Source organism: Sciurus carolinensis, chromosome 17 (genome assembly GCF_902686445.1).
Source record: "Sciurus carolinensis chromosome 17, mSciCar1.2, whole genome shotgun sequence".
NCBI lineage: Eukaryota > Metazoa > Chordata > Mammalia > Rodentia > Sciuridae > Sciurus > Sciurus carolinensis.
In genome coordinates, this window is record NC_062229.1 from 546,076 (window position 1) to 573,769 (window position 27,694).

Below are 27,694 nucleotides of genomic sequence, written 5' to 3' on the forward strand. Positions count from 1 at the left end.
TACCCTAGCATGGCCTCCCTTTATCGGGGCCTGGGCTTGTGCCTCGCCCCGCCCTGTTAGGGTGCCGCCCACAGCTCTCCATGGCTCCTGCTTCCCTCCATTCAAAGGCCTCAGTGGCCGGGCACTTGCAGCCATGCTTGAGGCCTGGGTTCACGTGCCCACCTCCCCTCCCCCAGACATCCGGGTCCCTTCCGGGGCGCCTCTCAGCCCCCTCCCCAACTCCCGCTTTGCCCCCGGGCGCTCACCACTACCCCGCTGCCCAGCGCAGGAGTCTTGACTGGGCCTTGTAGGGGGACCTGCACACGCAGGCGGGGTTTGTCGCTTTCTTTCTTTTGGTTCTGGGGATTGAACCCAGCGGCGCGTTACCACTGGCTGCGTCCCAGCACGCTGGGGTTGTAGGTGTGGCCACCTCGCCTGGCACCGAGGGTGCTTAATGTTTAAGTGACTGAATGTTTCTCTGCTATGGTGTCGCCCCCATCCGGCGGGCATTCTCCATGCCCAGCGCCCAGCTTTCCCAGCCTGGCAAACAGTTGGCGCGCAGCAAATGTTTGCTGAATGACTAATGAGCTTGAGCACGGGGTCAGGGCCTGGGCGAATTTCTGAGCTGCCCAAGCTTTTGCCCGGGGACTGTCCACGGGCTGAGCAGAGCAGGGCCACAGGGCGGATCCTCCCTCTGCCCTTCCAAGACCTCCAGGCGCCGTGGGAGCCCTCCTCCCCGCCGCGGGTCCCCCATCCGCATCCGTGAGTGCCTGGCCCGCATCAGACCCCCTCCCAACACTTCAGGGCCCTCACACCTCTGCCCACGAGGGTCTCCCTCCTAAGGACCTCTGACAACCCCACCCTAGCGAGGTACCCCAGAGCTCACTGGGCCCCCGCCTTCGCCGCCTTTCGGGAAGAGCCCCGCCCTGTCCCCGCGGAGTGACCCCTCCCCGGCTGTGCCTCCGCGCAGGCGCAGGGCTCCCGGCCGCGGCCCCCGCCCCCACCTTGTGGCCGAGGGGCGGGTGCGCGCTGTCCGAGGCTGCCGCGGCTCCATGGGGCTCCTGGGGCTCCTGAGCCTGCTGCACTCGGCCTTCTTCGGGGACCAGGTAGGGTGCGGGGGTCCGGGCCGGGTTCGGGGGTCCTGTCCGTGACGCGACCAGGGAGGGGTCCAAACTGCGGTACTGCAGTTCCGCCAACGACGGGCTAATCGACCAGCTCACCGAGATTTGATGGGTCGGGGGTCTTGCGCAGTTGCCCAGGAGACGGTTTCCAGGGAAACCGCAGTGGAGTTCAGGCAGCTGACAGCCCCTCCCCTGCACTGCAGGGAACCCCCCAACACCCGATCTGCGCAAGCGCAGGCCTTGTCGGGGGACCCAGGTCCTCAGCCTCAGGAAGACCCTGCGACCTCTGTCCATTGCGTGCACACTGAGAAGGGCCCATTGGGGTGCAGCCGCGGGGGCGTACGATATGGCGACTCCACCAGGCGCAGGATGCAGGGGCTTGGCCACGCCCTGCACCGCCCTAGTCCTCAGTTTCCCCTCTGGGCGCCGAACTTGGACCCACTTGGACCTTCACCAACGCTGACATAATATTCATAGCACCGGGCCTGGTTCACCCAACTCCGTGATTGTTTTGAGTTCTACGGTTTAATATCTCCCATCTGAGGGGAAACTGAGGCTGGGGTACAGCAACGAGTCCAAGGTCATAAGCCTGGAGCAAGGTTGGTGCTTGAGGACCGGGCAGTGACCCCGGTAGAGGACAGGGTCCGGGGAGCTATCCGTGGTGCTGACGAAGTTGCGCGATCGCTGACTCGCGCCTGGAAGACGGAGACCACCAACGTGGTCCGGTTTCAGAGTGCGCGTCGACCCGCCTGCCCACCCCCGGGGCAGGCCTCATCACTTGTCAGGGCCCTGTCCTGCAGCCCGCGGCCGGGCCTGGGCTTGCTAGCTGTGTCTCTCAACCTCCCTCTGCCCCTACTTGGTACCCTGTCCCAAGTTCCTGGCACAGAGGAGATGGGAGGGGACTGGGCACCAAGGGGACAGCAACAGTCCGAGGTCAGACTCGGGAGGCTCAATGACACTCTGAGTCAACCCCTGAAGTATCCCATGCTGGGGCTGCTGTCAGGTGGGTGGGGAGAAAATTTCCCTCAACCCCACATCACTAGGGAGAGAGATTGGAGAAGGCCCCTAGTCCCACACGCTGCAATGGAGGGGGTCCTTTCTTGTCCTGCAGATGTTGGGCCTGGGATCCCCAGGGACTGTGGGGGTCCCTAGGCTCTTGGGGTTCTAAAGTGTCCAGTGATGCCCACGTCTGGCTGTGGCTCCTGATCTATAGGGCTAAGGATTGTGGGAAGCTGTTCTAAAGGTTTGACCAAGAGCATCTTGCCTTGGGGTCTCAGCCCCTGTATTCCCTCAGCCCGAATACCATCAGTCTTCCAGGCCCTGGCCACACCCAAAGAGGAGAGGAGAGAGAGAGAGCCAGGGAGGGAGGCCAGGGTCACAGGAACCCCAGCCACACGATTCCTGGCCCAGCCTCAGTTCCCTGTGTGTAGCAGGAGAGGATGGCCACTGGACACCGTCACAACCCCTGTCTGAGAGAGCCTTGAGGAGTTTGACATCTGAGCTTGGGTAGAGGAGGTGGGACTTGTTTCCACCAAAGACAAGAGAGTGTGACATGAATTGGCACAGCGATGCACACCTGCAACCCTAACGACTCAGGAGGCCGGGGCAGGAGGTTCACAAGCTGGAAAACAGCCCACACAACTTAGCAAAATCTCATCTCAAAATTTAAAAACAAAATAAAATTTTTTTAAAGGATGGGGATGTAGCTCAGTGGTAGAATGTCCCTGGATTCAACCCCAGAAAAAGGAGAGAGATACAGATATGTCCAAGGACACAGTGGGAGAGGGAGGCGGAGTTGAAACCAGGGTCCTTGGTTTTATGTCCCACTCACCCCACTCCAGCCTAGCCCAGCTCCATTGTGGGCTACTGGGCACCCCCACGATCAGCCAGGGGACTCCCTACTCCCAACCCTCCATGGCTGGCCCTGGTCAAGCCCCACTGCTCCTCCACTCTGTGACTCCAGCAGACATGTGACCATCCCCTGAACAGGCACTGACCTTCCACCAGCCTGGGACCCTGCCCCTGATCAGCTGGCCATCTCGTGCCCCATGCGTCCTTCTCAGGGCAGTCTGCCCAGCCTCCAGAAAGAACTCCTCTGCCCAGGGGCAGCTGTGTCCAGCTCCGGAGGGCCCCCCATGCACCTGGGCTTGGGTCCACTTGGCTGCTGGCATTGCCGGCCCAGGGCAGGGCACCCGGGGCTTCGGACTCAACAGCTCACAGCAGTGGTCCCCAGTGCCCTGGCTTGCTGCAGCCTGTAAAGGTACGGACCTCCCTCCTTGCCTGCCCCCGAAGGCTCCTCCCCACTCAACAGAGAAGAAAGCTAAGGGCTGAGAGGTCAGAGGTTCTCCCTGCCCCCCAGACCGACAGAGAGAGGCGTGCCCCAGACCCCGTTTTCCTTTCCAGAGCTGTTGGACTAGGAAGGACTGCACTGGAGCCGCAGGCTTGTCTCTGGGTGTTAAACCAGGGGCCCACTGAGGGCCAGGCACAGCTGGAGGTGGGCTGCTGGCAGCCCTGGCCCCTGCCTCCTTCCAGACTATGGGTGAATTCAGTGTGGGGGGAGGGACAGAGACAGACAGACTGAGGAGGAGACAGAAACAGGGATGGAAAGATATGCTGAGGGACTGTCACAGAAGATGACAGACTGAGGCTCTGCTGAGGAGATGGAGGCATGGAGAGGGTTCTCCGGGCATCCCTCAGCATACCTGCCCATTCCAGCCCTGCCCCACCGCAGCCAGGGCGCTGGGGGAGCATCAGCCTGAGGCTCCCACCCGGCACACGCTCGTCCGCAGAGGCTGATCTGGCTGCTGCCCCTGCCCCTCACACACACCAGGATTCTGATAAAATACCAAGATTTGGTGTTTTACTCAAACTCTGCGTCTCCAGCAGCTGGCAGGTTTGACACTGTTTCTTCTTGCAATGAGGGGGACATTGGAGTCCTGGAGCCCGGGACGCCCCCTTCCCTTGGGAGGGGTTCACCCACCCCACCCCTCGTACACGTACACGCAGTCCTTGAGCCACAGTGGAGGCCCGATGCGCGGCGGCCGTCGCGGGTCCCCGCCCCGGGCCACCATTGGCTGTTGCCATGGCATCAGCCCGTCTTCCCGTGCTGCCATTGGCCGCTGCGCCTGCATCCCGCATCCCGCATCCTCCCCCGCTTGCTGTGGTCTCGCCCAGCGCCCGGAGCCGCGGCACCGCCTGGCCAGGCCTGGATCAGGCTTTGTCCGTCCGGGAGCCCCTTGACCGCGCGTGGCCACCCCAGGCTGGGATTTCCGGCGGGGTCCGCGGAGCTGCGCGAAGGGAGGAGGCCCCAGGCCCAGGAGCCACAGCCGACTCAGCTACAAGTAAGCAGGTGCGTGCCCCCAGCAGGGCAGGCTACCAGATCCCCGCCGCGGGGCCGCACCCCTGCCGGCCTCCAGCGCAGAGTCAAACCTCTTACTCCTAAGTGGGAGCGAGAGGGCACGCTGAGTCCCGGGAGGTGTACCGCAGCGGCACACACCCACTCACGGCGTCCACGCCGCCCGTGAGAGGAGGCAAGGGGTGGGCGGGAGTCTGGGCAGGCTGCTGTGTGCCCTGCGGGTGTTGCCACACCTTTCTGGGCAGCAGGTTTACCTCTTTGGGGTTTGGATTAAAGAAATGATATGGGCCCCTTTGGGCCTGGCTTTTGCACCTGTGCCACCCTGACCTGAAGGTGGCTCAGTTGCATCCACCCCAGTTATTGGTGCTTTCCCTTTGGTGGCCTCAAGCCCCAAGGAGGCCAACTGACAACTTGGCAGTGTGGGGCAGGCAGGAGGGCTTCCTGGAGGAAGGCACAGGATGCAGCATTCAGGAAGCACGCTGCAGGCAGGAGATTGCATGCTCAAAAGTCTGAAGGAAGCAGCACGGCGTTTCCTGGGAGCAGGTGTTCATGAAGGAGGCGGGTCTGCTCCTGGGGCAGTGGTGAACCAAGGGAAGTCTGTGGGCCCAGGAGAGATGGCTTATGATTCGTGGCTTTCAAAGCTCCCTCTGGTTGTGCAGGAGTGGATTGTGGGAGGCCAAAGTCAGAGGAGTGTTGGGGCTGGGGAGAGGGTCCAGCTGGGCAGAGCTGGGCTGGGGTGGCATCTGATGCCCTGCGGTCAGGCATCTGGTGAGGGTGCCGGCTGTGCCTGGCCCCTCTGGGAAGAGCCAGTTTGGGGAGGAGTCTGGGTGTGCAGGTGAGGGTCTCTGCCAGGCTTTGTGCTTCCTCTGTCTCTACTTGGCTGGGCATGGTGTGGTGGCTGGCACCAGGGCCCGGCTGGAGCCAGACCCAGGCTCCATCTGTGTGGCCCCTCCAGGCGGATCCACAGCTGCCCCCTGACTGAGCCTGGGACATGCTCAGTTTCAGGGTGAGGCCGTGGTCCCAGGCTGTCTCCATTCTGACTGGCCTTTCTGCCCCGTAACCCTCCCACCTGACCCTGCTCTAGCCCTTCCAATGGGCAGGCAGCCCGGCTTCCCCTCAGATGGGCAAACCAAGGCCTGGAGCAGGGTTGGTCTCCTCCTGCTCAGCCGGGCTTGACTTGTAAGCACTTCGCCCAGAGGGTCTGGGTTCCATTCACACCTGTCCACTTCCTCACTGGGTCTGTTTGCCCCTGGGCCTCAGTTTCACCCCTGGACCATGACAAGGAAGAAGAAGTCAGAGGACACGGCCAAGCACACAGTAGGTCGTCAAACAGGCTGGGAGGCCTGACTACATCCCTCACCTGGGGCTGAGTCCCCCACCCCTCCTCCCAGGCTGGGCGCTGGCGACCTCAGCACTGGGTGTTCTGGGGGCAGGAGGAGAGGGAGAATGAACCGGCAAGTGATGAATGGGTACGGCCAGCGGGCAGGGGAGGCAGCTGCCCCAGCGGCAGGGCTGACAGGGCTCCGCTGCAGAGGGAGGGCTCCTAGGAGGAGACGTGGAAGGGATGCATTGCCATTGGCGCTCCTCAGACAAAGGCGGAAGGAGGGGGCGACGCGCTTGGAGGGGAAGGGAACAAAGAGGGAAGGGATGGGGGCAGCGGGATGGATCCGCAGCAGGGCCAAGCTGCGGGGGGCAGCATGGGCAGCTGGACAGAGCGGGGTGGCTGGCCAGCCTGAGGAAAGACAGCCAGAGGCAGAAAGGAGCAGTTGGCAGTGGCAGAGCCGGGGGTGGGGCTCTGGGGCCAGGGAGGCTGGCCAGGGGCTGGCGGAAGCTGCTGGGCCAGGGAGGTAGCCACCCTGGATCAGCCGATGGGGGTGGCGCGGGGCTGCAGGGGTCCAGGTCCCAGACCCTTGGGATGGTCACGGCGAGCTTGGGCTATCTGCCCTGTTGTCTGGCTGCAAAAGGCTCCCCCCACACCTGCCCCTGGCTTTCCTATGCATTGTTCAGCGACCTTCACCCTTCACCCTACTCTTACTGTCCATCAGCTGGGCCAGCTGATCTGTCCACCTACCGCTCTGGCTATCAGCCTCTTGGCAGGCCACATTTCTACAGGGGAGAGTCCTGTCTGTAACTCTCTCTCTCTAGCTATGTGTCTGTGAGTCTGGTGGCCTCAGGCTGGCCAGTCCATCTGCTGTTTAGACTATCAGCATCTCCAATGTCCATCTGTCTAGCTGTCAGCACAGGTGTCCAGGAGCCTGGCAGTGGAGGGGCAGGCCTGTCAGTCGGGTTGTGTCGGAACACCCATGGAATGCCCTCTATCTCCTGTTGTCACTCTGAATGTCCATCCCCCAGGTTCCCTGGGCCTGCTGTAGGGGTCCAGGCCAGCCCTCCTGCCAGGGACCCACCCTGCATGGGGTGGGAGGGGCACAGTTCTGCGGCTGCCCACAGGGCATAGGCTGCAGGCCCAGACCCAGGCTGAACCTCTGATGCTGTTGCCCCAGGTGCTGCAGGAGCTGAAGATGAGGAGCTCAGTGGCATCCTATGAGCAGCTGGTGCGGCAGGTGGAGGCCCTGAAGGCCGAGAACAGTCACCTGAGGCAGGAGCTTCGGGACAACTCCAGCCACCTGTCCAAGCTGGAGACGGAGACCTCAGGCATGAAGGTGGGGGCTGGACGGAGGGCATGGCTGGGTCGCAGGGGAGGGCAGGCAGGGCCCCGGGCATCTCACAGGGTGGGCACAAAACCCAAGATTCTGATTTGCTTCCTGCCTTACCGGCAGGAGGTCCTGAAACACCTAGAGGGCAAGCTGGAGCAGGAGGCCCGGGTGCTGGTGTCCTCCGGGCAGACCGAGGTGCTGCAGCAGCTGAAAGGTGAGCGGTGTGCTGGGTCCTCCTCCAGAGCAGCGGGGCCTGGGCGGCAGGAGGGGCGCTGACCTCCGTCCTGGTGCTCCTGCCCACCCAGCTCTCCAAATGGACATCGCCAGCTTGTACAACCTCAAGTTCCAGCCACCCGCCTTGGGCCCAGAGCCCACTCCCCGGACCCCAGAGGGAAGCCCAGTCCACGGCTCCGGGCCATCCAAGGACAGCTTCGGGGAGCTGAGCCGGGCCACCATCCGGTTGCTGGAGGAACTGGACCGGGAACGGTGAGAGACCATGAGAACCTGGCCCCAGACCGCCTCCACTCCCCAGGCACCCCCGCACCCTCCCAAGGCCTCGGCCCCCCCCCAGAGCCCCACAGCTGAGCCCCACAGCTGCGTGCGTCCCCCTCTTCAGTGTGGCTCCTCCCACCCAGCTGACCTCAGCAGTGGGCAGAGGCTGGGGCATTCCAGGCAGAGGGACAGGCTCCTGGGAGATGCCCCCACAGGGGTCCCCAACAGGCAGGCGTCGCTAGGGACCAGAATCGGGCCTGGGGCCAGAGTGAGTCAAGGCAGTCCTTGTAGAAAGAGGGACGCAGCCCAAGAAATCTGGGCCCAGGGCCCAGCAGAGCAGGCAGGGCCTGGGACCCAGCTCGGCCTCGCTGTTGTGCGAGGGCAGGTGGAGCACTGTCAGAGCGGCCTGGACTCTGTGTGCTTCCGAGTGAGCTCAGTCAGGTCCCTTAACCCTCCCAGCTTCAGACTTTTCTGCAAAGTAGGAATCGGGTCCTCGGCGGAAGTTGAGCGGCGGGAGGTGGAGGGAGACGAGCGAGCGTCTAGAGGCGCAGTCCCGGCCCTCCCACCAGGGGGTCCCCAGGGCTCGGAGTCGAGGGAGGATTTGCTTCTGTTCCTTCCCCGTTTTCTGCGCCCCAGCGCAGTCCTGGGAGCCCCTGGCGGAGATACGGCCATGCTGCCTCTTAATCGTGGCACACGGTTAGTGCCCAAAAGTGATGAAAATTAAATGAAAACTAAAGCACCTCATGTACAGCGGCTGCCCCCTCTGCGAACCACCCCCCAGGTGCTTCCTGTTAAGCGAGATCGAGAAGGAGGAGAAGGAGAAGCTCTGGTATTACTCACAGCTTCAGGGCCTGTCCAAGCGCCTGGACGAGCTACCGCACGTGGAGACGGTGAGCTGGACAGGGGTGCCCGGCCGCCCAGGGCAGGGGAGCCGTGGGGAGACCCTGGCTCCTCTCTCGGGCACCCCTCAGGCAGCCCGCCCACCTTTCCCAGCAGTTCTCGATGCAGATGGACCTGATCCGGCAGCAGCTGGAGTTCGAGGCACAGCACATCCGCTCGCTGATGGAGGAGCGCTTCGGCACCTCCGACGAGATGGTGCAGCGCGCCCAGGTGCAGCCTGGTTGCGGCTCCAGAGGGGGCGAGGCTGCCTGCCAGTGGGCGAGTCCGAGGGCAGAGATGACTGCGGGCGGGGCTGCGTCCATGGGCGGAGTCTGGTGCCCCAGGAGGACTCGGAGAGCCGACTTCTGAGGACGGGGCCTGGCTCAGGAGGCGGAGTCAGGGCCAGGGTCCTGGAGCGGAGAGGGCGGAGAGGGCGGAGTCAAGGTCAGGGTTCTGGGGCGGAGAGGGCAGAGAGGGCGGAGTCAGGGCCAGGGGCGGGATCATACCAGGTGGAGGCGGAGTCAGGGCGGGGGGCAGGGGGAGCCCTTGTGCGCCTCGGTGCAACATGTTTTCTCCCTTGCAGATCCGTGCTTCGCGCCTGGAGCAGATTGATAAAGAGTTGCTGGAAGCACAGGACCGGGTGCAGCAGACAGAGCCCCAGGTACCCAGACGAGTGGAGCCAGGGCCCCAGAGGTTCCAGGCTGCATGGGGACCCCCAGCTCCTTTCTGCAGCACGGGAATCAGTCTGCAGCCCCACCCACGTTATCACGGGAGAAGATGGCATCAGCAGTCTGGTGCTTGGTGGGGTGTACCCAGACTGAACCCCCAGGCCTGGTGTGCTCCCTGCAGGCGCTGCTGGCAGTGAAGTCAGTGCCGGTGGAGGAGGACCCGGACAGCGAGGTCCCCACGCATCCTGAGGACGGCAACCCTCAGCCGGGCAACAGCAAGGCGAGTGGGGGAAGAGACCGAGGGGTAGGCAGCCAGTCGGGTCGGCGTGAGGCGGACCCAGCACGCGGAGCCCGCCCCGTATCCATCCAGTTCCCCTGGTGCAGTGCGGGAGAGTCACTCTGTAGTGGCACTCGGGGTGAAACTGGAGGGCCAGCGTGTGTCCTGCAGGCCTGGTGAGGTGGCATCTCTGTCTGGCGCCTCAGCTGCTGCGGGCACGACTGTCCAGGGAGGCCCGTGGGATGGGTATTTGGTCCAAGGGCTTCTCTGCAGAATGTGTGTCCCCATGTCCCTTGTCCACACCCAGGGTCGTGTTTGGTGGCCTGTAGATGGGAGGGGTGTGGCTTCACCAGCAACGCCCCTGCCTGGGTCATAGGACTCCAGCTTCTTTACAGATCACCCAGCAGAGAGCGGGCAGGTGGACTGGTTGGGGTTGGGGAGGGAACTGGGTCCCCACCATGACCCTGCCCTTGTGCCCTGTCCTCGCCACAGGTGGAGGTGGTCTTCTGGCTGCTGTCCATGCTGGCTACCCGTGACCAGGAGGACACAGCTCGAACGTTGCTGGCCATGTCCAGCTCTCCCGAGAGCTGCGTGGCCATGCGCCGCTCAGGCTGCCTGCCGCTGCTCCTGCAGATCCTCCATGGCGCCGAGGCAGGGTCCGGGAGTCGCACAGGGACCCCTGGTGCGCCGGGCGCCAAGGACGCGCGCATGCGAGCCAATGCGGCGCTGCACAACATCGTCTTCTCACAGCCGGACCAGGGCCTGGCGCGCAAGGAGATGCGCGTGCTGCACGTGCTGGAGCAGATCCGGGCCTACTGCGAGACCTGCTGGGACTGGCTGCAGGCGCGGGAGGCGGCGCCTGAGGGAAGCGGCCCTGGCAGCGGTAGGTGCAAGTAGACGGGTCCTGGCAGCACACCGCAGCAACGCTATGCCAGGGACCACTGGCTGCGCCCCTTCTTCGTGCCAGAGGCGGAAGCCTCATGGGCCTGTGATAATTTGGGAAAGGACTACTCGGGAGCAACTGGGTTGCACCCAGAGCTCGTAACTGCTCAGCGGAGACCCTGCAGATGGAGGGCGGATCATCCATGCAGGTCAGGGGCACATTTTGATTCCTATTTTCTGAAGCTGATGGCAAAACTAACACAGGACAAAGGCACAGTGAAACGCTGTGGCCGCCAGGCGACCCCCATTTCCCTCTGCAAGGTCTGGGAGGCAGGCGACCTCTTCTGCATTTGGGAGCAGTTGATCTGGAAGTGCCCAGCACTCAGCAGTTGGCCATGCTCCTGGGTCTGCAGGCCAGTGCAGCAGAGACCGCACCAGGCGGGACCTTCAGGGGCCAACCCAGGAGGGGCCTCTGATCCCTCCTTTGTCTACAGCCCCTGTCCCCATCGAGCCTCAGATCTGCCAGGCCACCTGTGCCGTGATGAAGCTCTCCTTCGATGAGGAATACCGCCGAGCCATGAACGAGCTAGGTGAGTGTCTCTGTGCCCCTCTGAGGAGCCCTCCTGCGGCTGGGTCCACTCTCAAACCAAGGCTGCATCATGGTGTGCGCCCACTTGAAGCTGGGCACTGAGGTCCAGAGAGGGACAGAACCTCCCTGGGGTCACAAGGCACCTGCTGTGGGTAAGCAGTCATTCTGGGCCCTTTGTCCCCATGAGCCTCATGGGCCTGTGACAATTTGGGAAAAGAATACTCAGGAACAACCGGGTTGCATCTGAGCTGGTAACTGCCGTCACACTGTCCTTCCCATTTAGCCAGGGGCCTCTGGGCCTCCTTCTGCCCAGAGTGGGCATTCAGTGGGAATTGTCCTGGGATTCAGGTTCGGGTAGTGGACAGAGCCCAAAGATAAAAGACCCCAAGCAGCGCACAAAATTGAAGCTGCCAGGTGACTTTGGGCAACATGTGGGCACTTGGGACCCAAGGGGGTCTGATCTTGAGCAGTTTACTTCCTTTTCTCTTTTTCCTGTTTTGCTGGGGACTGAACCCAGGTCCTCACGCATGCCAAGCAAGTGCTCCACCACTGAGCCACTTTTCCAGCCTGAGTTTTACTTCTGAGGGCATTACAATGCTGTCTCTGTCCATATCAGAGTAATCGTAGGGCTGGGTGTGGCTCAGTGGGACAGCATGTGCCCAGCAGGCATGAGGTCCTGGATTCCATCCCTAGCATTGGGGGTGTGCGGGGAGAAAGAAAGAAAATAAAAGAAAGTAAGAAAAAAGGTGCAGTGGCTACACCTGTAATCCCAGTGGCTCAGGAGGCTGAGGCAGGAAGATCACAAGTTCAAAGCCAGCCTCAACAACTTAGTGAGGTGCCAAGCAACTCAGTGAGACCCTGTCTCTAAATAAAACAAAAGTTCAGTGGCAGAGAACCCCTGGATTCAGTCCCTAGCACTGCAAAAAGAAAAGAACATTAATGGAAACAGCAGAAAATATCAAAGGTCAGAAATCCCAAGGGCCTCTCAGTCATACTCTATTTTACAAAGCAAGATACTACTTTACACTTGCAGGTGGTTCAAACATCCGAGTGTTTCATAAAATCTTTCTTTTTAAATATTTTTTAGTTGTAGATGGAAATCTTTATTTACTTATTTTTATGTGGTGCTGAGGCTTTAACCCAGTGCTTTAGCATGTGCAAGGCAAGCACTTTTACCACTAAGCTACAGCCCCAGCCCATAAAATCTTGTGGTTAAAGGAAATTGGGGTGAGATTTTTGGAGAGGTATCTGGCAACGTCAGACTCATGATAAGTCTGTTCACCCTTTGAATCATTCATCCCTTCTCCAGCTGGGATGTACAAGTTGCCGAAAAACAATGGCAATACCCAACTTAAATAAAGCCAGAAAACCAGAAATAACTGAGTGTCCAATGGTAGGGGACTGGCTAAATACAGTGGTCTATGATTCAGCTGTTAAAATTCTCACCAGGTACAGTGCCACACACCTGTAATCCCAGCAGCTTGGAACACTGAAGCAGGAGGATTACAGTTCAAAGTCGGCCTCAGTAACGCAGTGAGGCCCTTAGCAAGTTAGCAAGACCCTGTCTCAAAATAAAAAATAAAAAGGGCTGAGGATGTGGTTCAGTGATTAAGCACCCCTGGGTTCAGTCCCTAGCACACACACAAAAAGGGGCATTTCTAAAAGTGGGGTTCTTTGGGGTTCCTGGGGTTCCTAGTAGGTAGTAATATGGAGACAGGACTTTCCTTTATACTGCTCTCTCTTGCTAAGAGTGTGCTCAGCAAGGTTTTCTGGGAGGTTCTATTCTTTTATTTTTAATTTTTTTTAGTTGTTGATGGACCTTAATTTTATTTTTATTTATATGCGGTGCTGAGAATCGAACCCAGTGCCTCACACATGCTAGGCAAGTGCTTTACCACTGAGCCACAGCCCAGCCCTGGGAATTCCTGTTCTGATAACAACTGGGCTGTATGTTCTGGGGTTCATTATAATCTATCTTAATTTTTAGTTCCATAAATATTGAGGGTCATAGATCACATAACAAATTCGTTGGGATCCTCAAAAAATATGAGTGTATAGGGTACTGAGACCAACACTTGTCTGTCACTGGGGTGAGAATCTACCCTCCTTGTTTAGGATTCCACACGAGGCTAATCTCCAAGAGCTGGATGTTTAGGTTAGTGCCAGCAATAACGGTGCCACCCACAGCCCCGTTCAGAGGCCTTTTTCCATATTTGTATTTTCTTCATGTGTGTTCCTTGCAGTTCCTTGCAGTAAGAGTTCCAGATTAAGGATCATAAAGGCTTAAGAAGCAGCACCCCCATCCCAACGGAGAATACATGTATTTTATTTTGGAGGTTGTGATACATAACATAAAATAGCCATTTCCCCATCTAAGTGTGCAACTCGGCGTGTTTGTTGCACACTCGTGTGGCTGCGCCATCGCACCGCGCCTCTCACCTCCCTGGCAGACGCTTCCCGCACCAGCTGCCTGGCCCTCCTGCCAGGTCCTCCGGATGAGTCCAGCGCGCCGCCTGTCCAAGTGCATGGCGGGGCTGCCGAACTCTCACCTTTCCCGGGGGGTTTGTAGGAACTCATTTCCTGTTAACTTATTTCCCCAAAGTCTGTCCCCACAGCCCTGAGGGTGACCGGAGCTCCTCACCCCGCGAGCAGAGGCAGCGAGGGCTGTTTCGCGGCCAGTCTCCTCTGCACTCTGGCAGGGACGGTCCCCCACGTCCACTTCCTCTTCTATGAAGTGGGGCCTGCCTTCCCGGTGGACCGCGCCGCGCGGTGCCCGGAGGCGGCTCTCCCTGCCGGCCTGGCTCTTCTCTGGGAGAGGGAGGCTTCCCGGAGGAAGCGGCCGGCTGGGAGCGGGGAGCCTTGCCAAGCAGGGCAGGGCAGAGCAGGCCGCGGAGGCCCCGCCCCGAGCCTCTGCGACCTGGCCCGGGGCAGATGGGCAGGCGTGGTAGTGTGGGCCTGGGACGCAGCCTGTCAGCAGGGGCGGGGCTGCCCTGGGGTCGGGAACGGGGAGGCAGAGGCCAGGACTGGGTGGCTGGGGAGCGCGGGGTGAGGGCTGGCCCTGGGCGCTGGCCAGCCTGCCTGGGTCCCTGCAGGCGGGCTGCAGGCGGTGGCCGAACTCCTGCAGGTGGACTATGAGATGCACAAAAGGACCCAGGACCCGCTCAACCTGGCCCTGCGCCGCTACGCTGGCATGACGCTCACCAACCTCACCTTCGGGGATGTCGCCAACAAGGTGCCGAGGGGGCAGTGGGCGTCGCCTCCCTGGTCAGGGTTCCAGGGACCCCCTGGGCCTCTCCCCACCTCCCCAGCCTTAAGATGGTCCTGAGGGGAAAGGACAGTCATTCCCAACTTACAGATGGGGAGACAGAGGTCAGAGAAGGCCAGGCCATGCGGGGCACGCTGGGCCTGGCCGGGTCCTCCCCACCTTGGCCGCCAACGCTGCCTGAGGCCTGTGTTCCTGGCCGAGCAGGGGCCTTGGGAGGCCTGCTGTCTGCACCCCCTGAGCTCGTTTCCTTGCCTGAACAGCTGGGTAACTCACCTTGGCAGTGAGGTGCAGCTGGGGACGGGGTCTTCCTCATGGCCCTGCCTGGTGGCTGTGAGGTTGACTGTCCTGTGTCGCCCCAACAGGCCACCCTGTGTGCCCGCCGGGGCTGCATGGAGGCCATCGTGGCCCAGCTGGACTCCGACAGTGAGGAGCTGCACCAGGTGGGTGGGGCATGCGTGGCCACGCCCAGGGCCAGGGCCAGCAGGCCTGCTCTCTACCTGCTCCGGCCCCAGGTTGGCTCGGGATGTGCCTGCCTGGGTCCCACCGTGTCTGCCCTCAACCCGCCCCAGGTGGTGTCCAGCATCCTGCGCAACCTGTCCTGGAGGGCGGACATCAACAGCAAGAAGGTGCTGCGGGAGGTCGGCAGCATGACCGCCTTGATGCAGTGTGTCCTGCGGGCCTCTAAGGTGGGCACGGGGAAGGGGTCACTGGCCACCAGCAATGAGCCCTGGCCTGTCCAGGGTGGGTCAAGCCAACCTTGCTCAGGCCGTGGTCCAGCCACAGCTGGACCTGCAGGGGCCAGCCCTGTGGTTCAGAGGGCCCTGGAGCCGAGTTTATGATCCTTACTGCTCCTGGAAACCTCCCCCGCCTGCCTCGGGGAGGCAGGGGCGTGGCCGTGCTGACTCCGCCCACCCGTGCCCAGGAGTCCACCCTGAAGAGCGTGCTCAGCGCCCTGTGGAACCTGTCCGCCCACAGCACGGAGAACAAGGCAGCCATCTGCCAGGTGGATGGCGCCCTAGGCTTCCTGGTGAGCACGCTCACCTACCGGTGCCAGGGCAACTCCCTGGCGGTCATTGAGAGTGGCGGCGGCATCCTGCGCAACGTGTCCAGCCTCATCGCCACCCGGGAGGACTACAGGTCAGCGTGCAGGGTGCAGGCCAGTGGCGGGTGGGGCGCAGAGCCGCTCTAGGTGACTGGTCTCCCCAGCAGGCGTGCGCATCCGTCCCAGGGAGGAACTGCTCGGTGCAATTACATCCCCAGTGCTACCTGGGATACACTCACGCTAAGATGCTTATTAAGTTTACTAAACCCAGGACATTCCGCATTAAAACGAAATATTCATTTATTTATTTGGGTACTGGGGATTTAAACCAGGGTGCTTCACCACTGAGCTACATCCCCGGCCCTTTTTATTGTTTAAAAATTTTTCCTTTGAGACAGGGCCTCACTAAATTGCTGAGGGTGTCACTAATTTGCCGAGGCTGCCCTCACACTTGCATCCTCCCATCTCAGCCTTCCCCATCACTGGAATTATAGGCCTGCACCACTGTGCCAGCCCAAAATATTTAATTATTTGTGGTGCTGGGGATCAAACCCAGGGCCTCTCACATGCTAGGCAAGCCCTCTACCACTGAGCTATGCCCCCACTCCAAAATATTTATTGTTTAATGAATACTATCTATTATTTATGAAAACAAAATATATATTTTAGTTATATATTACAAATGTTGCATGGGACATGCTTGTACTAAAATACTAAAAATCATTACTTGTTAAATAATATTAATAAATTACATCTCCATAACATAAGTAAATATTTAAGAAATAATACTAATAATAGGCCAGGTGTGGTGGCGCACGCCTGTAATCTCAGTGGCTGGGGAGGCTGAGGCAGGAAGGTCACGAGTTCAAAGCCAGCCTCAGCAGTTTTGAGGTGCTAAGCAACTTGGCAAGACCCTTTGCCTAATTAAATATACAAAACAGGGCTGGGGCTGGGGCTCAGTGGTCAAGTTCAGAGTTTCTCAGTTCAGACCTCCATCTGCCCCATCCTGCCACCTCCTGGCCCTGCGGGCCTGACCTGATGCTCTCGCGCAGGCAGGTGCTGCGTGACCACAACTGCCTGCAGACGCTGCTGCAGCACCTCACCTCGCACAGCCTGACCATCGTGAGCAACGCCTGCGGCACGCTGTGGAACCTCTCGGCGCGCAGCCCGCGTGACCAGGAGCTGCTGTGGGACCTGGGCGCCGTGGGCATGCTGCGGAACCTGGTGCACTCCAAGCACAAGATGATTGCCATGGGCAGTGCGGCCGCCCTGCGCAACCTGCTGGCCCACAGGCCTGCCAAGTACCAGGCAGCAGCCACGGCCATCTCCCCAGGCACCTGCGTGCCCAGCCTCTACGTGCGGAAGCAGCGGGCTCTGGAGGCTGAGCTGGACACCAGGCACCTGGCGCAGGCGCTGGGTCACCTGGAGAAGCAGGGCCTGCCCGAGCCGGAGCCCGAGCCCGCCCCCACGAAGCCGCTGCCATCCCTGCGGCACCTGGACGGGCTGGCCCAGGACTATGCCTCCGACTCGGGTTGCTTCGATGACGACGACCCGCCCTCCCTGGCGGCCACTGCGGCGGCCGCAGAGCCTGCCAGCCCAGCTGTGCTGTCCTTGTTCCTGGGCAGCCCCCTTCTTCAAGGACAGGCCCTGGCCCGCACCCCGCCCCTGCGCCACAGCAGCCGGGAGCCTGAGAAGGAAGCTGGTGGGGAGGCGGCCGTGGCGGCCAAAGCGAAAGCCAAGCTGGCGCTGGCAGTGGCGCGGATCGACCGGCTGGTGGAGGACATCTCTGCCTTGCACACCTCTTCCGATGACAGCTTCAGCCTCAGCTCTGGGGACCCCGGGCAGGAGGCGCCAAGGGAGGGCCGGGCCCCATCCGGCTCGCCGTGCAGGGTCCCTGAGGGTGGGAGGAGGGAGGCGGGCAGCCGGGCCCACCCGCTGCTGCGGCTCAAGGCAGCCCACGCCAGCCTCTCCAACGACAGCCTCAACAGCGGCAGCACCAGCGACGGGTACTGCCCTCGGGAGCATCTGCAGCCCTGCCCGCTGGCTGCACTGGCCGAGCACCAAGAGGACCCACTGAAAGGGCAGGCCCGGCCCAGCCGGCTGGACCTCAACCTGCCGGGGAGCCAGGCCGAGCTGCCCGCCAGGGATCTTGCAGCGGCCGACGTGCGCATCAGAACCATCAAGCTGTCGCCCACCTATCAGCATGTGCCACTGCTCGAAGGGGCAGCCGGGGTGGGCCCACGGCCCCTGGCCCAGCCAGGGGCCTCCCCAGGGGCTCGAAAGCAGGCCTGGATGCCAGCAGACAGCCTGAGCACGGTGCCCGAGAAGCTGGTGGCCCCAACGCCCATGGCCAGCAAGGTGCTGCAGAAGCTGGTGGCACAGGAGGGGCCACTGTCCCTCTCGCGCTGCAGCTCACTGTCCTCACTGTCCTCGGCAGGCCACCCTGGCCCCAGTGAGGGCGGCAACCTGGATGATAGTGACTCTTCCCTGGAGGGGCTGGAGGAAGCTGGCCCTGGGGAGGCGGAGCTGGACGGGCCATGGGGGGCGCCTGGGTCCACCTCCCTGCCAGTGGCCATCCCAGCACCCCACCGCAGCCGGGCACGGGGCCTAGGGGTGGAAGATGCCACGCCGTCCAGCTCCTCAGAGAACTGTGTGCAAGAGACGCCCTTGGTGCTGAGTCGCTGCAGCTCCGTGAGCTCTCTGGGCAGCTTCGAGAGCCCCTCCATTGCCAGCTCCATCCCTAGTGACCCATGCAGTGGGCTGGGCAGCGGCACCGTCAGCCCCAGCGAGCTGCCCGACAGCCCCGGGCAGACCATGCCACCCAGCCGTAGCAAGACGCCCCCAGTGCCGTCGGGCCAGCCCGAGGCCAGCCAGTTCAGCCTGCAGTGGGAGAGCTACGTCAAGCGCTTCCTGGACATTGCGGACTGCCGCGAGCGCTGCTGGCCGCCCTCTGAGTTGGACGCGGGCAGTGTCCGCTTCACAGTGGAGAAGCCGGACGAGAACTTCTCCTGCGCCTCCAGCCTCAGCGCGCTGGCCCTGCATGAGCTCTACGTCCAGCAGGACGTGGAGCTGAGGCTGCGACCGCCTGCCTGCCCTGACCGAGGCGGAGCCGGGGGCCACCGCCGCCGGGATGAGGCCAGCAGTCGCCTGGAAGGGCCAGCACCAGGGGGCTCTCGAGCCCGCGCGGCCGCTAGCCAGGAGCTGGAGCTGCTGCGGGAGTGCCTGGGGGCAGCCGTGCCAGCCCGGCTCCGCAAGGTGGCCTCGGCTCTGGTGCCCGGCCGCCGCGCACTGCCAGTGCCAGTCTACATGCTGGTGCCCGCCCCCGCCCGCGATGACGACTCTGGCACCGACTCCGCTGAGGGCACCCCCGTCAACTTCTCCAGTGCCGCCTCCCTCAGCGATGAGACCCTGCAGGGTCCCCCCAGGGCCCAGCCTAGGGGGCCAGCGGACAGGCAGAAACCCGCAGGTCGTGCTGCCCCGACCAGGCAGGCAGCAGGCCGCCAGACCAAAGCAGGGAGCACTGGCAAGAGCACAGAGCAGTCCCGCGGTACCGGCAGGAATCGGGGAGGGCTGGAGCTGCCCCTCGGCAGGCCCCGGAGTGCGCGCTCCAACAGAGAGGGCTCACGCCAGGGCGGGTCCAGCGGGGATGGGGGCCTGCAGTCGCTGTGCCTCACCACGCCCACCCAGGAGGCTGTGTATTGCTTCTACGACTCTGAAGAGGACCCGCAGCCGGCTGCCACAGCCCCACCCCCCCAGAGGGCGTCGGCCATACCCCGGGCTCTGAAGCGGGAGGGCCTGGCCCTGGCCAAGCTCCCCTCAACTGTCCCACCACCTGCAAGGACCCAGCCCAGGCTGATCGCCGACGAGACGCCCCCCTGCTACTCCTTGAGCTCTTCTGCCAGCTCCCTCAGTGAGCCCGAGCCCTGTGAGCGAGCAGCCAGTGGTCCACCCGGCCCGGAGCCTGCCAGCCCCAAGGACCCAGGCCGGAGCCGCGGACAAGACAGCTCCCCAAGCCCGCGGGCTGAGGAGGAGCTGCCACCGCGGTGCCTTGGCTCAGCCATGCCTCGGCGCCGGCCCCAGGTCCCAGGCCCTCGGCGTCGCAAGCCCCGAGCTACCCGGTTGGACGTGCGGCCAGCAGAGGTCCCGCGGGAGTGCACTGAGGAGGTGGCCGGCTCAGACCCAGCCTCCGACCTGGACAGTGTGGAGTGGCAAGCCATCCAGGATGGGGCCAACTCCATCGTCACATGGCTGCACCAGGCGGCGGCAGCAGCCACTGTAGAGGCCTCCTCAGAGTCCGACTCCCTCCTGTCCCTGGTGTCTGGGCTGTCAGGGGGCCCCACCCTACCGCCCTCCAAGCACAGGAAGGGGAGACAGCCTGGAGCAGGGGCCAAGGTAGGCAGTGCCCAGCGGCCAGAGAAACGGGGCTTGGCCACAAGCAAAAGCAGTGGGCATCCCCGCTCACCTGGAGACCCTGCGAAGACCAACCATGCTCAGAAGACTCTGCCTGCAGAGCCCGCGGTGCTGCGGGGGCGCACAGTGATTTATGTGCCCAGTCCCGCAAACCGAGCCCAGCCCAAAGGTGTCCCTGGACCCCGTGCCACACCAAGGAAGATGGGGAACCCTGGCCCCACAGAGCCAGAAGCCAAGGCCAAAGCCCCGAGCCCTGGTCAGCAGCGGTCTCGGAGCCTCCACCGACCTGGTAAGATCTCAGAGCCGGCAGAACTAAGCCAACCCCCAAGGAGTGCCACACCACCTGCCCGCCTTGCCAAGACCCCATCCTCCAGCTCCTCCCAGACCTCTCCGGCCTCCCAGCCCCTGCCCAGGAAGTCCCCTCTGGCCACCTCCGCCGCAGGTCCCCTGCCCGGCCCCGGGGCTACCCCGCTACCCAAGACGCCAGCTCGGGCCCTTCTGGCCAAGCAACACAAGACGCAGAAGTCGCCCGTGCGGATTCCGTTCATGCAGAGGCCGGCTAGACGGGGGCCGCTGCCGCCAGCTAGGGCAACCCCAGAGCCAGGCCCCAGGAGCCGGGCAGCAGCCGAGGGAGGCCCCGGGGCACGCGGGGGCCGCCTGGGCCTCGTGCGCGTGGCCTCCGCCCGCTCCAGCGGCAGTGAGTCCTCCGACCGCTCGGGATTCCGGCGGCAGCTGACCTTCATCAAGGAGTCGCCAGGCTTGCTGCGTCGACGCCGCTCAGAGTTGTCCTCGGCGGAGTCCGCAGCCTCCGTCCCCCAAGGCGCCTCACCCCGCCGCGGCCGGCCCGCACTCCCCGCAGTGTTCCTCTGCTCCTCGCGCTGCGACGAGCTGCGGGCGGCCCCGCGGCAGCCCCCCGCCCCACCGCGCGCCCCCGCCGCGCGCCCCGGCCCCGGCCCCGGCCCCGGCCCCGGCCCTGGCCCGCGCGCGCCCCGGCGCACCAGCTCCGAGAGCCCATCGCGCCTGCCCGTGCGCACGCCTGCCGCACGGCCCGAGGCGGTCAAGCGCTACGCCTCCCTGCCGCACATCAGTGTGGCCCGCAGGCCCGACGGCGGCGGCGCCCGGAGTCCCGCCCCCGCCGACGCCACTCGCCGCAGCAGTGACGGGGAGGCCAGGCCGCTGCCCAGGGTGGCGGCGCCAGGCACCACGTGGCGGCGCATCCGGGACGAGGACGTCCCGCACATCCTGCGTAGCACCCTGCCGGCCACCGCCTTGCCACTCAGGGGTGCCTCGCCCGAGGAAGGCCCGGTTGGCACCCCGCAGCGCAAGACTAGCGACGCGGTGGTGCAGACGGAAGAGGTGGCCGCCCCCAAGACCAACTCCAGCACCTCCCCAAGCCTGGAGAGCAGGGAGCCGCCGCAGGTTCCCGGCGGCGGCGCCGCTGCCCAGGGTGGTGAGGTGGACGTGCCCGGCCCCGCTAAGGCATCTGCCACGGCACCCTTCGTCCACGAGGGCCCAGGGGTTACCGTCGGGGGCTTCCCTGCCAGCCGGCACGGCTCCCCCAGCCGCGCCGCCCGGGTCCCACCCTTCAACTACGTGCCCAGCCCCATGGCCACGGCAGCTACCAATGACTCGGCTGTAGAGAAAGCGGCGATCACCGCCCCTACCAACCTCCTGGAATAATGGCCTGGGCGGGCGTCCAGAAGTCTCTCCGGCCCTGCGGCCCAGTCGGGCTGCCCCGTGGTCCGCCCTGTAGGTGCGCTGAGCAGGCTGTGCAGGACCGCCGCCTCGCCCTCAGAGCCTCCGTCCGAGTTCACTTCAGCCTCTTAGGGCAGGACCTTGCTTGTGCACCGCGGGGTTCCCTGGGGAAGGCTGGCCCGACCACTGAGCACATGCTGGGCTCCTCCGCCCAAGTCGGGCGGACCGAAACGGCTCCGCGGATCACCACCACAACCCTCAAGCACCGCCTCCCCGAGCCACCGCCCTGGGGCTCCCAGGGGGCTTCTTCGGCACCTGGGCAGTCCTCAGGAGGTAGACAGTGTCTCCCAAGGTGTGGGGACCGACCGGGGGCGGGTGGCTTGACTGCCTGCCGGATGGGGCCAAGACATCTGCTGTGCAGGATGAAGCCAGCAATTACCCCTTCTGGTAATTTGTTAATGACGGCTTTGCTGGGTTTGTTTGCACTGAGCCCCAGCTGCGGGGGAGCCCCACAGAAAGACTGCAGTTCCGGAAGCCCGGAGCAGCCGCTCTGGGCTGCCACGAGAGCAAGACAGCCAGATCACCCTGACCCTTGCACCTTTGGGGGACGACAACGCAGGCCAGGCAGGCCTACTATGGACAGGAAAGGCTCTGGTGCAGGTGCCGGGGCAGGGCTGACCCGTCTCCACCACTGCCAAGCCTCGGGCCCTTTCCACTTCTCTAGGAGCTGGGCTGCCAACTGGGTGGGCCTGGGGGTCGGTGGAGTCAGGACTAGCTCTAGTGGATGAGACAGAGGGACCGGGGCTGGGGAAAGCCCCTGAAGGAAGGTGGGGCCTTACAAACCTGTGCTTTGAAGAGGCGGTCACTGGGAACCCATCCTTAAGGACTCCTGCCCCTGCTGCTCTGCCTTCCATTTCCTCCTCCATTATGCATGCAGTGTGTGGCCCTAGGATGAGCCCAGTGTCAAGGCTGGCTTTGGGCTGCAGTATGAGGCCTGGACACCAAGGTGCCAGATGGGGTAAAGGGAGATAAGACAGGGAGTCTGGGGGTCCAAAGCTGCTCCATCCAGCCTCAGCTGCCTGGTGTTCAGAGAGAAGCTAACAGTCCCCCAGGAGACCAGTCTCAGGAGACGTGGGCAGTCTCTCCTGGGTCAGTTTGTGCAGAGGCACCAAGGGGGCCTGCATTCCATCAGCTTGGGGCATCTTCCTGCAAAGAGAGCCAGCAACCTCTTTCCTGCAGGACCTTGACTCTAAGAAGCTGCTCTTTGCCAAAGGCTCTGCTGCTGCAGCACCTGTGGCGGGGGCTTCCAGGGGTAGGTGCTGTCCCACAGGCTGACTCTAAGTCCCTTCTGCAGGGAGGGCTTGGAGAGTTGGGTGGAAAGCACTCTGAAGGGCACCAGCATCCCTTCTCGTCCAGTCCCCAGCTCAGGGGGGGAGACATGGAGCTGGCAGACACCGCCCCAACCCCCGCATGGGCTTTCCGGCAGGATGGCCACACCCCTGAACCCTAGAGGTGGAGCGCCAGCCCCAGGAGCTGGAGGCACTGCCGGCCAGGCCAGGCCAGGCCAGGCTGAGGCAAGTCTCAAGAGTGTGCTGGCCTGGAGAGGGAGGGGACTTCCCCCTGCCATTTCAGAGCCCTAGTTCTGCCTGTCCTGCTTGCTCACTCACACCTGCCACAGGCCAGCTGTGCCCCAACACGGCCTAGTGGTGAGCAGACAGCGATGGACAGACCTCAGCCTGCCCAGCTGAAAGGCCAGGGTCCCTGGAGACCTGAGGTGAAGCCCCGGGGCTGCCATGCACTGTGAGACCCCGGGCACCACCCGTGCCACGTGTGCCTCAGTCTCTCCACATGGGCCCTGGGGAGACTCCAGAGCTACCTCTCAGGGGCGCAGAGTGGCCACTGTGATGGGGGCACCTAGTGCTGCTCCCAGCCCGGACAGAGCTCTCATGGCGGCTGGCTCACAAGGGGCCATGTGCTCTTGCCAGCCACTACTTCCTGCTGGGTCCCCTACCAAGAGGCCACCTTTGCCTTCTTTGTCCCCTTCAGAGGGGGGAACAGCCCCAGGGCAACCTTCTGTCCAGGCAGGAGGTGGGAGCAAGAGCCAGCACACAGCACGGCTTCCAGGAGGGCAGCTGATGGCATGGACAATCACCCGGGCCAGCCCCAGGGAACTGAAGACAGGGGCCCGCAGCTGAAGGGTGATGACCACCACTGGGTGCTGAACCAGATGTCACCGTTACCTCATCTCCACCTCGCTCCCGCAACCCGCAGCTGGCCAGCCCTGATCCTAGCGGCAGGCTGGCACAGCATTCCGCACGTGTAAATAGCTCAGCCTGACCCTGCCCACCCACAGGTGAAGCCATTTGTCTGACGGAAAGACAGTGCCCCACCTGGCGTCTGCTTCTCTGCACCTTTAATAAACTGTGCTGTTGAGTCGCCCTCAGCTGCCGTGGCTCCTGTGCCCAGGACGGGGTGAGGCGGGGGAGGGCTTTCCGGGTCGACCACAGGAGGGCCCCGCATGCTGAGTGGACACCTCTAGTCAGGTCCTGGAAGCTGGACCAATGCGTGAGGGTGATTATTCCAGGACAGGGAAGGGCTGGCGAACTGCCTTGGTCCCATGGAGACAGCTTCCCAGCAGTTGGCTCGCCTGGGCCTTTGTTTCTGGATGTCAATTCCTGGCTGCCAGTCCCAGTGTGAGGCAGGGCAGGGGTCTGGGCAGGCCCTGGTGGGACAGGGCCATCACAGCAAAACAGTACTACATGCAGAACCAGCACCTTGGAAGGTGCTGGGCTGGCCTACATGCCAAGGCCGGCTAAGGCTAGGCAGAGGTGTGTGGGAAAGGGATGGTGGGAATCAGGACCAGACCTCCACTCCCAGTGGGCCAGGCAGCAAAGCTTTGGGGTAGGTGATCCGTGAGAAGCCCCAAAGGCTTAGTCTGGGCCCCACCAGATCGTTTCTCGTTAGGAAGTCTCTTTGGCTTAAGCAGTAACCCTTTACTGGGAGAAACCCCTCTGATGTTCAGGAAAGAGCCTGTCTGCTGGGGAACTGTGTGTGCAGGGTGGAGAGGGCAAGGAGCAGTGGTGATTCTAGCCACCCTGCAGGACTGTGATGGCGCCACGCTCAGAACCCTAAACAGGAGCCCTGAGGATGTCTGTGTGCACCCCCGAGTTGGCGTGGTCCCTGGGCAGCAGTGGCTCAGAGGCACCATTTGGGCAGCCAGTCAGCTGCAAAGGGGATTTCATCCTTGGGGGCTGGTGGGGAGGCTGGGGGCCTGGCTCTGTACCTCTCCCAGGCCCAAGTTCCTCTGGTCTCTGCCTGTTTGTTCAGAATGAACACCCCTTTCAAGATTCTCCTACCCAGCCTCCACAGCCCCCAGAAGACAGGACCACGAGGATGGGGCACAGGGCCTAAAGACCCCAGCCAGACTCTGGGCAGTGGAGTGGCCAGAAAAATCCCCTTGACCACAGGGACATAGTCCAAGTGTGGCTAGTCTCAGGGATTCTTTCTTGGGGCCAGTGACCTCAGCAGCCAGGGTAGTTGTGAAGATCACTGTGGTCTGTGGCAGGAGCTTCCAAATGGGAAGGAGGTGGACCAGAAACTCAGGCTGGCCCTCGGGCTACGTGATGCAGGGCGGGAGCCCATCTGGCTGAGCTACACAGTCAACAGGTCAGTCCTGCACCCTGACCTCTGGCCAGGCACCTGGACCTAGTTGAACAGATGGACCGGCCCTTCCTGGGGAGCACGCATACCTGAAACCAGGTTCACAGTGCCCTGAGCACACTCCCCTACGCTGGGGGAGTGAGGAGGTGCCACTGCCCCAGAAGTTCAGCTCCAACCAGGGGCCACTGTGAGTGGAGGGGACAGAACTCCAGAGAGCATCCAACCTCCCCATCCTCTGTCCAGGCAGAGCCAAGACCACTGAGTAGGTCCCACCAGTCCAGCGTCAGGGGAAACACCATGACCTCTTGCTGCCAGAGTGAAGGAGAAAAGCAGGGCTGGCCACAGGTGCTGGGCCCTCATGGAATGCCAACCTGGGGCGCTCAGGTCCCTGGGGAGGAGCCAGAAGTGGGTGGCATCGGGTGCTGCCCCAGACCTGCAGGCCCTGGTTAGCTCGAGGAGGTGGCTGAGGTCCCTGGAAGCGCTGCCCAGGTCACCTGGCTGATGTCCTGCTCCAGCTCCTGTCCAGCTAACTGGAGGTCCTCGCACTTCTGCCTCAGCTCATCCCCAGCCTGCCGCAGCCGCTTGTTTGTGGTTACATAGGCCCGGCTCTGCTGGTAGAGCTGCTCTCGCTGATCATCAGGGTCTTCAGTCCTCCTGGAGGGGCCTGGTGGGTCTGGGAATGGACACAGAAGCCTCACTCACCAGGGAGCCCCAAACCACAGGTTGGTGCCTGTGAGCCTCCTCGCACAAGGCAGCCCGCGTGTGGGGGTCTGCATCTTCACCAGGCAAACTGCAGGGCAGGGTCTTTCTAAAACCACAGAGCTTCAAGGCCACGCAGCTGGCAGATGCAGGTCTCCCAGGCAGGAGGGCACAGAGCTACTGGCTCCCTCCCTGGTTGGGAGAGACCTCTTGGCTTACCCCTTGGCAAAAGATGAGGTCAGGGGACAGAGCCACAGGAAGAGCTCAACTCAGGCAGCTGGGTGGGGCTCCCTGGTGGCTCCCATTTCTGCCCTCAGACTGCTTTTGTCCCTCCAGCTCCTGCAGCCACCTTGAGTGTCTGTGCAGCCACAGGGTCCAGTGCTTCTGGAACTGAGGATGTGGAGACCCATTTCCCACAGCACCTCACATAAACAGCACATAAACTCCCTGCTCCCAGGAGGTGCAAAGCATGGCTGCAGGGTTGAAGAACTCCACTCCTTCCTGACCTTCATCTGTCCTGCCCAGTACCCATCTGGATTCCAGCTCCGACACCCAGCACAGGCCAGGGAACGCTAGTGTTTGGTTACAAGTCACTTTTTCACCAGTGTCTTGGACAATAAGCGGGGAAGGTCAGATGCAAAGAGGGATGAGTCCAGCAGAAGATGCCCTTTCTCTCCAGTGAGCCCACTGAATGTGGTCCACCTCAGCCCATGACTTTTTTGTGTGTATGCTGGGATGGAACCCAGGGCCTTGTACATGGTAGGCAAGGGACTTCCACTGGACTGCACCAAATTGCCAGGTTTGGCCTGGACCTTGCCACCCTCCCACTTCAGCCTCCTGAGTGGCTGGGATGACAGGGGTGCAGGCACGAGGAGTGCCCCAAAGTTCTGTAGGTCTGTTCCCACTTCCTGCCTGTCTACGTGAGAGCAGCCACTGGCCCAGGCGTGGAAAACTGGCTGGGTACCCAAACTTTTATTTATGGACACTGAAAATGCTTTCACATCACCTTCATGTATCTTAAACTATGCTCTCACTGAAACGCGTGGTCTGGGATGTGGCTCAGTGGTAGAGCGTCTCCCTAGGGTGCAAAAAGGCCTTGGGGGTCCATCCCCAGCAAGAAAAAAAAAGCGGGGGGATTCTTTCTTAGCTCCCTGGCCTTACCAGAACAGGCAGCGGGCGGGCAGCTTGGCTGCAGGCCTGGTTCGCGGTCTTGGACACCTGGAGAATGCACCCACTTTACGAATGAGCAGAGGGACGCTCAGACAGGACAAGGACCGGGCCAGACCCGCCTCCACCGCTGGGGTCAGGGGCTGTCCCTCCCCCGTTCGCTCCTTCTACCTTCCGGGGCCAGCGCGGTGAAAACGGGGTCCTGGGCCCGCGCTCCTCGCACGTCCTCCAGGATCTGCTCCACCGTAGGGGGCGCTGGGCGGGTGGGCAGCACCACGCGCTTCTTGGCCTTGGAGCCCATGCCTGGAGGCGGGAGAAGGGAGCACTGACCCGGGCGTCCACCTCTCGCTGGGCGCGGGCCGCTCCTCCTGCCCCGACGACCGTACGCATCCGCCGCGGCCCCGAGCCCTCCGGGGCCGCCGAGCTCTGGCCTTCCCTTCGTCCGACGCCGAGGCCCGGGATTTCAGGGTTCCGCTAGGCCCGGGCCGCCAACCTCGGGACCGCCCGGGAAAGCTCCCGCAAGCGCCGGAGCCGCCTCGACCGCCACAACTTCCGCTTCCGGTCGGAGCTCCGGCCGGCCCGACACGTGACGCGCGCTTCCGGTCTCCTCGCGCTCCGGCTCTCCGCAAGACCCCACCCCCTCTTAAAGGGGCGGCACCCTAGGAGCGACTGGACCAAGCTATTTGAGCCCCCGGACCCGCTGTGCCTGGAAAGTAAAGGGTGGGAGTGAGTTCGAGTTTGGTTCCCCCGCTGGGTGGCAGGTCAGCCGCAGCTCGGGTTTATGTGTGTGTTAATGGGGCTAGAACCCAGGGCCAATGTATCACGGAGCCATATCCCCAGTCCTTTGTGAGCCTGGCTCT

General features: G+C 62.7%; 2 protein-coding genes and 1 long non-coding RNA gene across 8 annotated transcripts; 1 reads left to right on the plus strand and 2 right to left on the minus strand.

Moving 5' to 3' along the window:
- Nucleotides 1-635: 635 nt before the first annotated feature.
- On the plus strand, nucleotides 636-23,742 carry Apc2 (APC regulator of WNT signaling pathway 2). Of its 5 annotated transcripts, XM_047530253.1 has the most exons (16): nucleotides 4,277-4,449; nucleotides 5,716-5,772; nucleotides 6,957-7,115; nucleotides 7,233-7,323; nucleotides 7,415-7,595; nucleotides 8,383-8,491; nucleotides 8,595-8,711; nucleotides 9,064-9,141; nucleotides 9,330-9,428; nucleotides 9,918-10,308; nucleotides 10,802-10,897; nucleotides 13,989-14,128; nucleotides 14,524-14,601; nucleotides 14,731-14,847; nucleotides 15,084-15,298; nucleotides 16,256-23,742. In XM_047530253.1, exons 2-16 carry the CDS (start codon nucleotides 5,731-5,733, stop codon nucleotides 21,291-21,293), a joined length of 6,951 nt encoding a protein of 2,316 aa, XP_047386209.1. In that variant the 5' UTR covers nucleotides 4,277-4,449; nucleotides 5,716-5,730; the 3' UTR covers nucleotides 21,294-23,742. The 5 variants fall into 5 exon arrangements, with proteins under 5 accessions (XP_047386212.1, XP_047386207.1, XP_047386208.1 ...); XM_047530256.1 differs by lacking the exons at nucleotides 4,277-4,449; nucleotides 5,716-5,772 and adding an exon at nucleotides 636-741; XM_047530251.1 differs by lacking the exons at nucleotides 4,277-4,449; nucleotides 5,716-5,772 and adding an exon at nucleotides 985-1,085.
- On the minus strand, nucleotides 3,952-15,970 carry LOC124967872 (uncharacterized). The gene is made up of 5 exons (XR_007105625.1): nucleotides 14,435-15,970; nucleotides 8,987-9,078; nucleotides 8,442-8,890; nucleotides 7,227-7,581; nucleotides 3,952-5,723 (listed from the first exon to the last, which is right to left on the minus strand). It is a non-coding gene; the product is annotated as an uncharacterized LOC124967872 (long non-coding RNA).
- Nucleotides 23,705-27,401, minus strand: C17H19orf25 (chromosome 17 C19orf25 homolog). Of its 2 annotated transcripts, XM_047530277.1 has the most exons (3): nucleotides 27,006-27,401; nucleotides 26,829-26,885; nucleotides 23,705-25,641 (listed from the first exon to the last, which is right to left on the minus strand). In XM_047530277.1, the coding sequence occupies exons 1-3, from the start codon at nucleotides 27,133-27,135 to the stop codon at nucleotides 25,415-25,417; spliced, it is 414 nt and encodes a 137-aa protein (XP_047386233.1). In that variant the 5' UTR covers nucleotides 27,136-27,401; the 3' UTR covers nucleotides 23,705-25,414. The 2 variants fall into 2 exon arrangements, with proteins under 2 accessions (XP_047386233.1, XP_047386234.1); XM_047530278.1 differs by lacking the exon at nucleotides 26,829-26,885 and having other exon boundaries at nucleotides 27,006-27,400.
- Nucleotides 27,402-27,694: the final 293 nt, after the last annotated feature.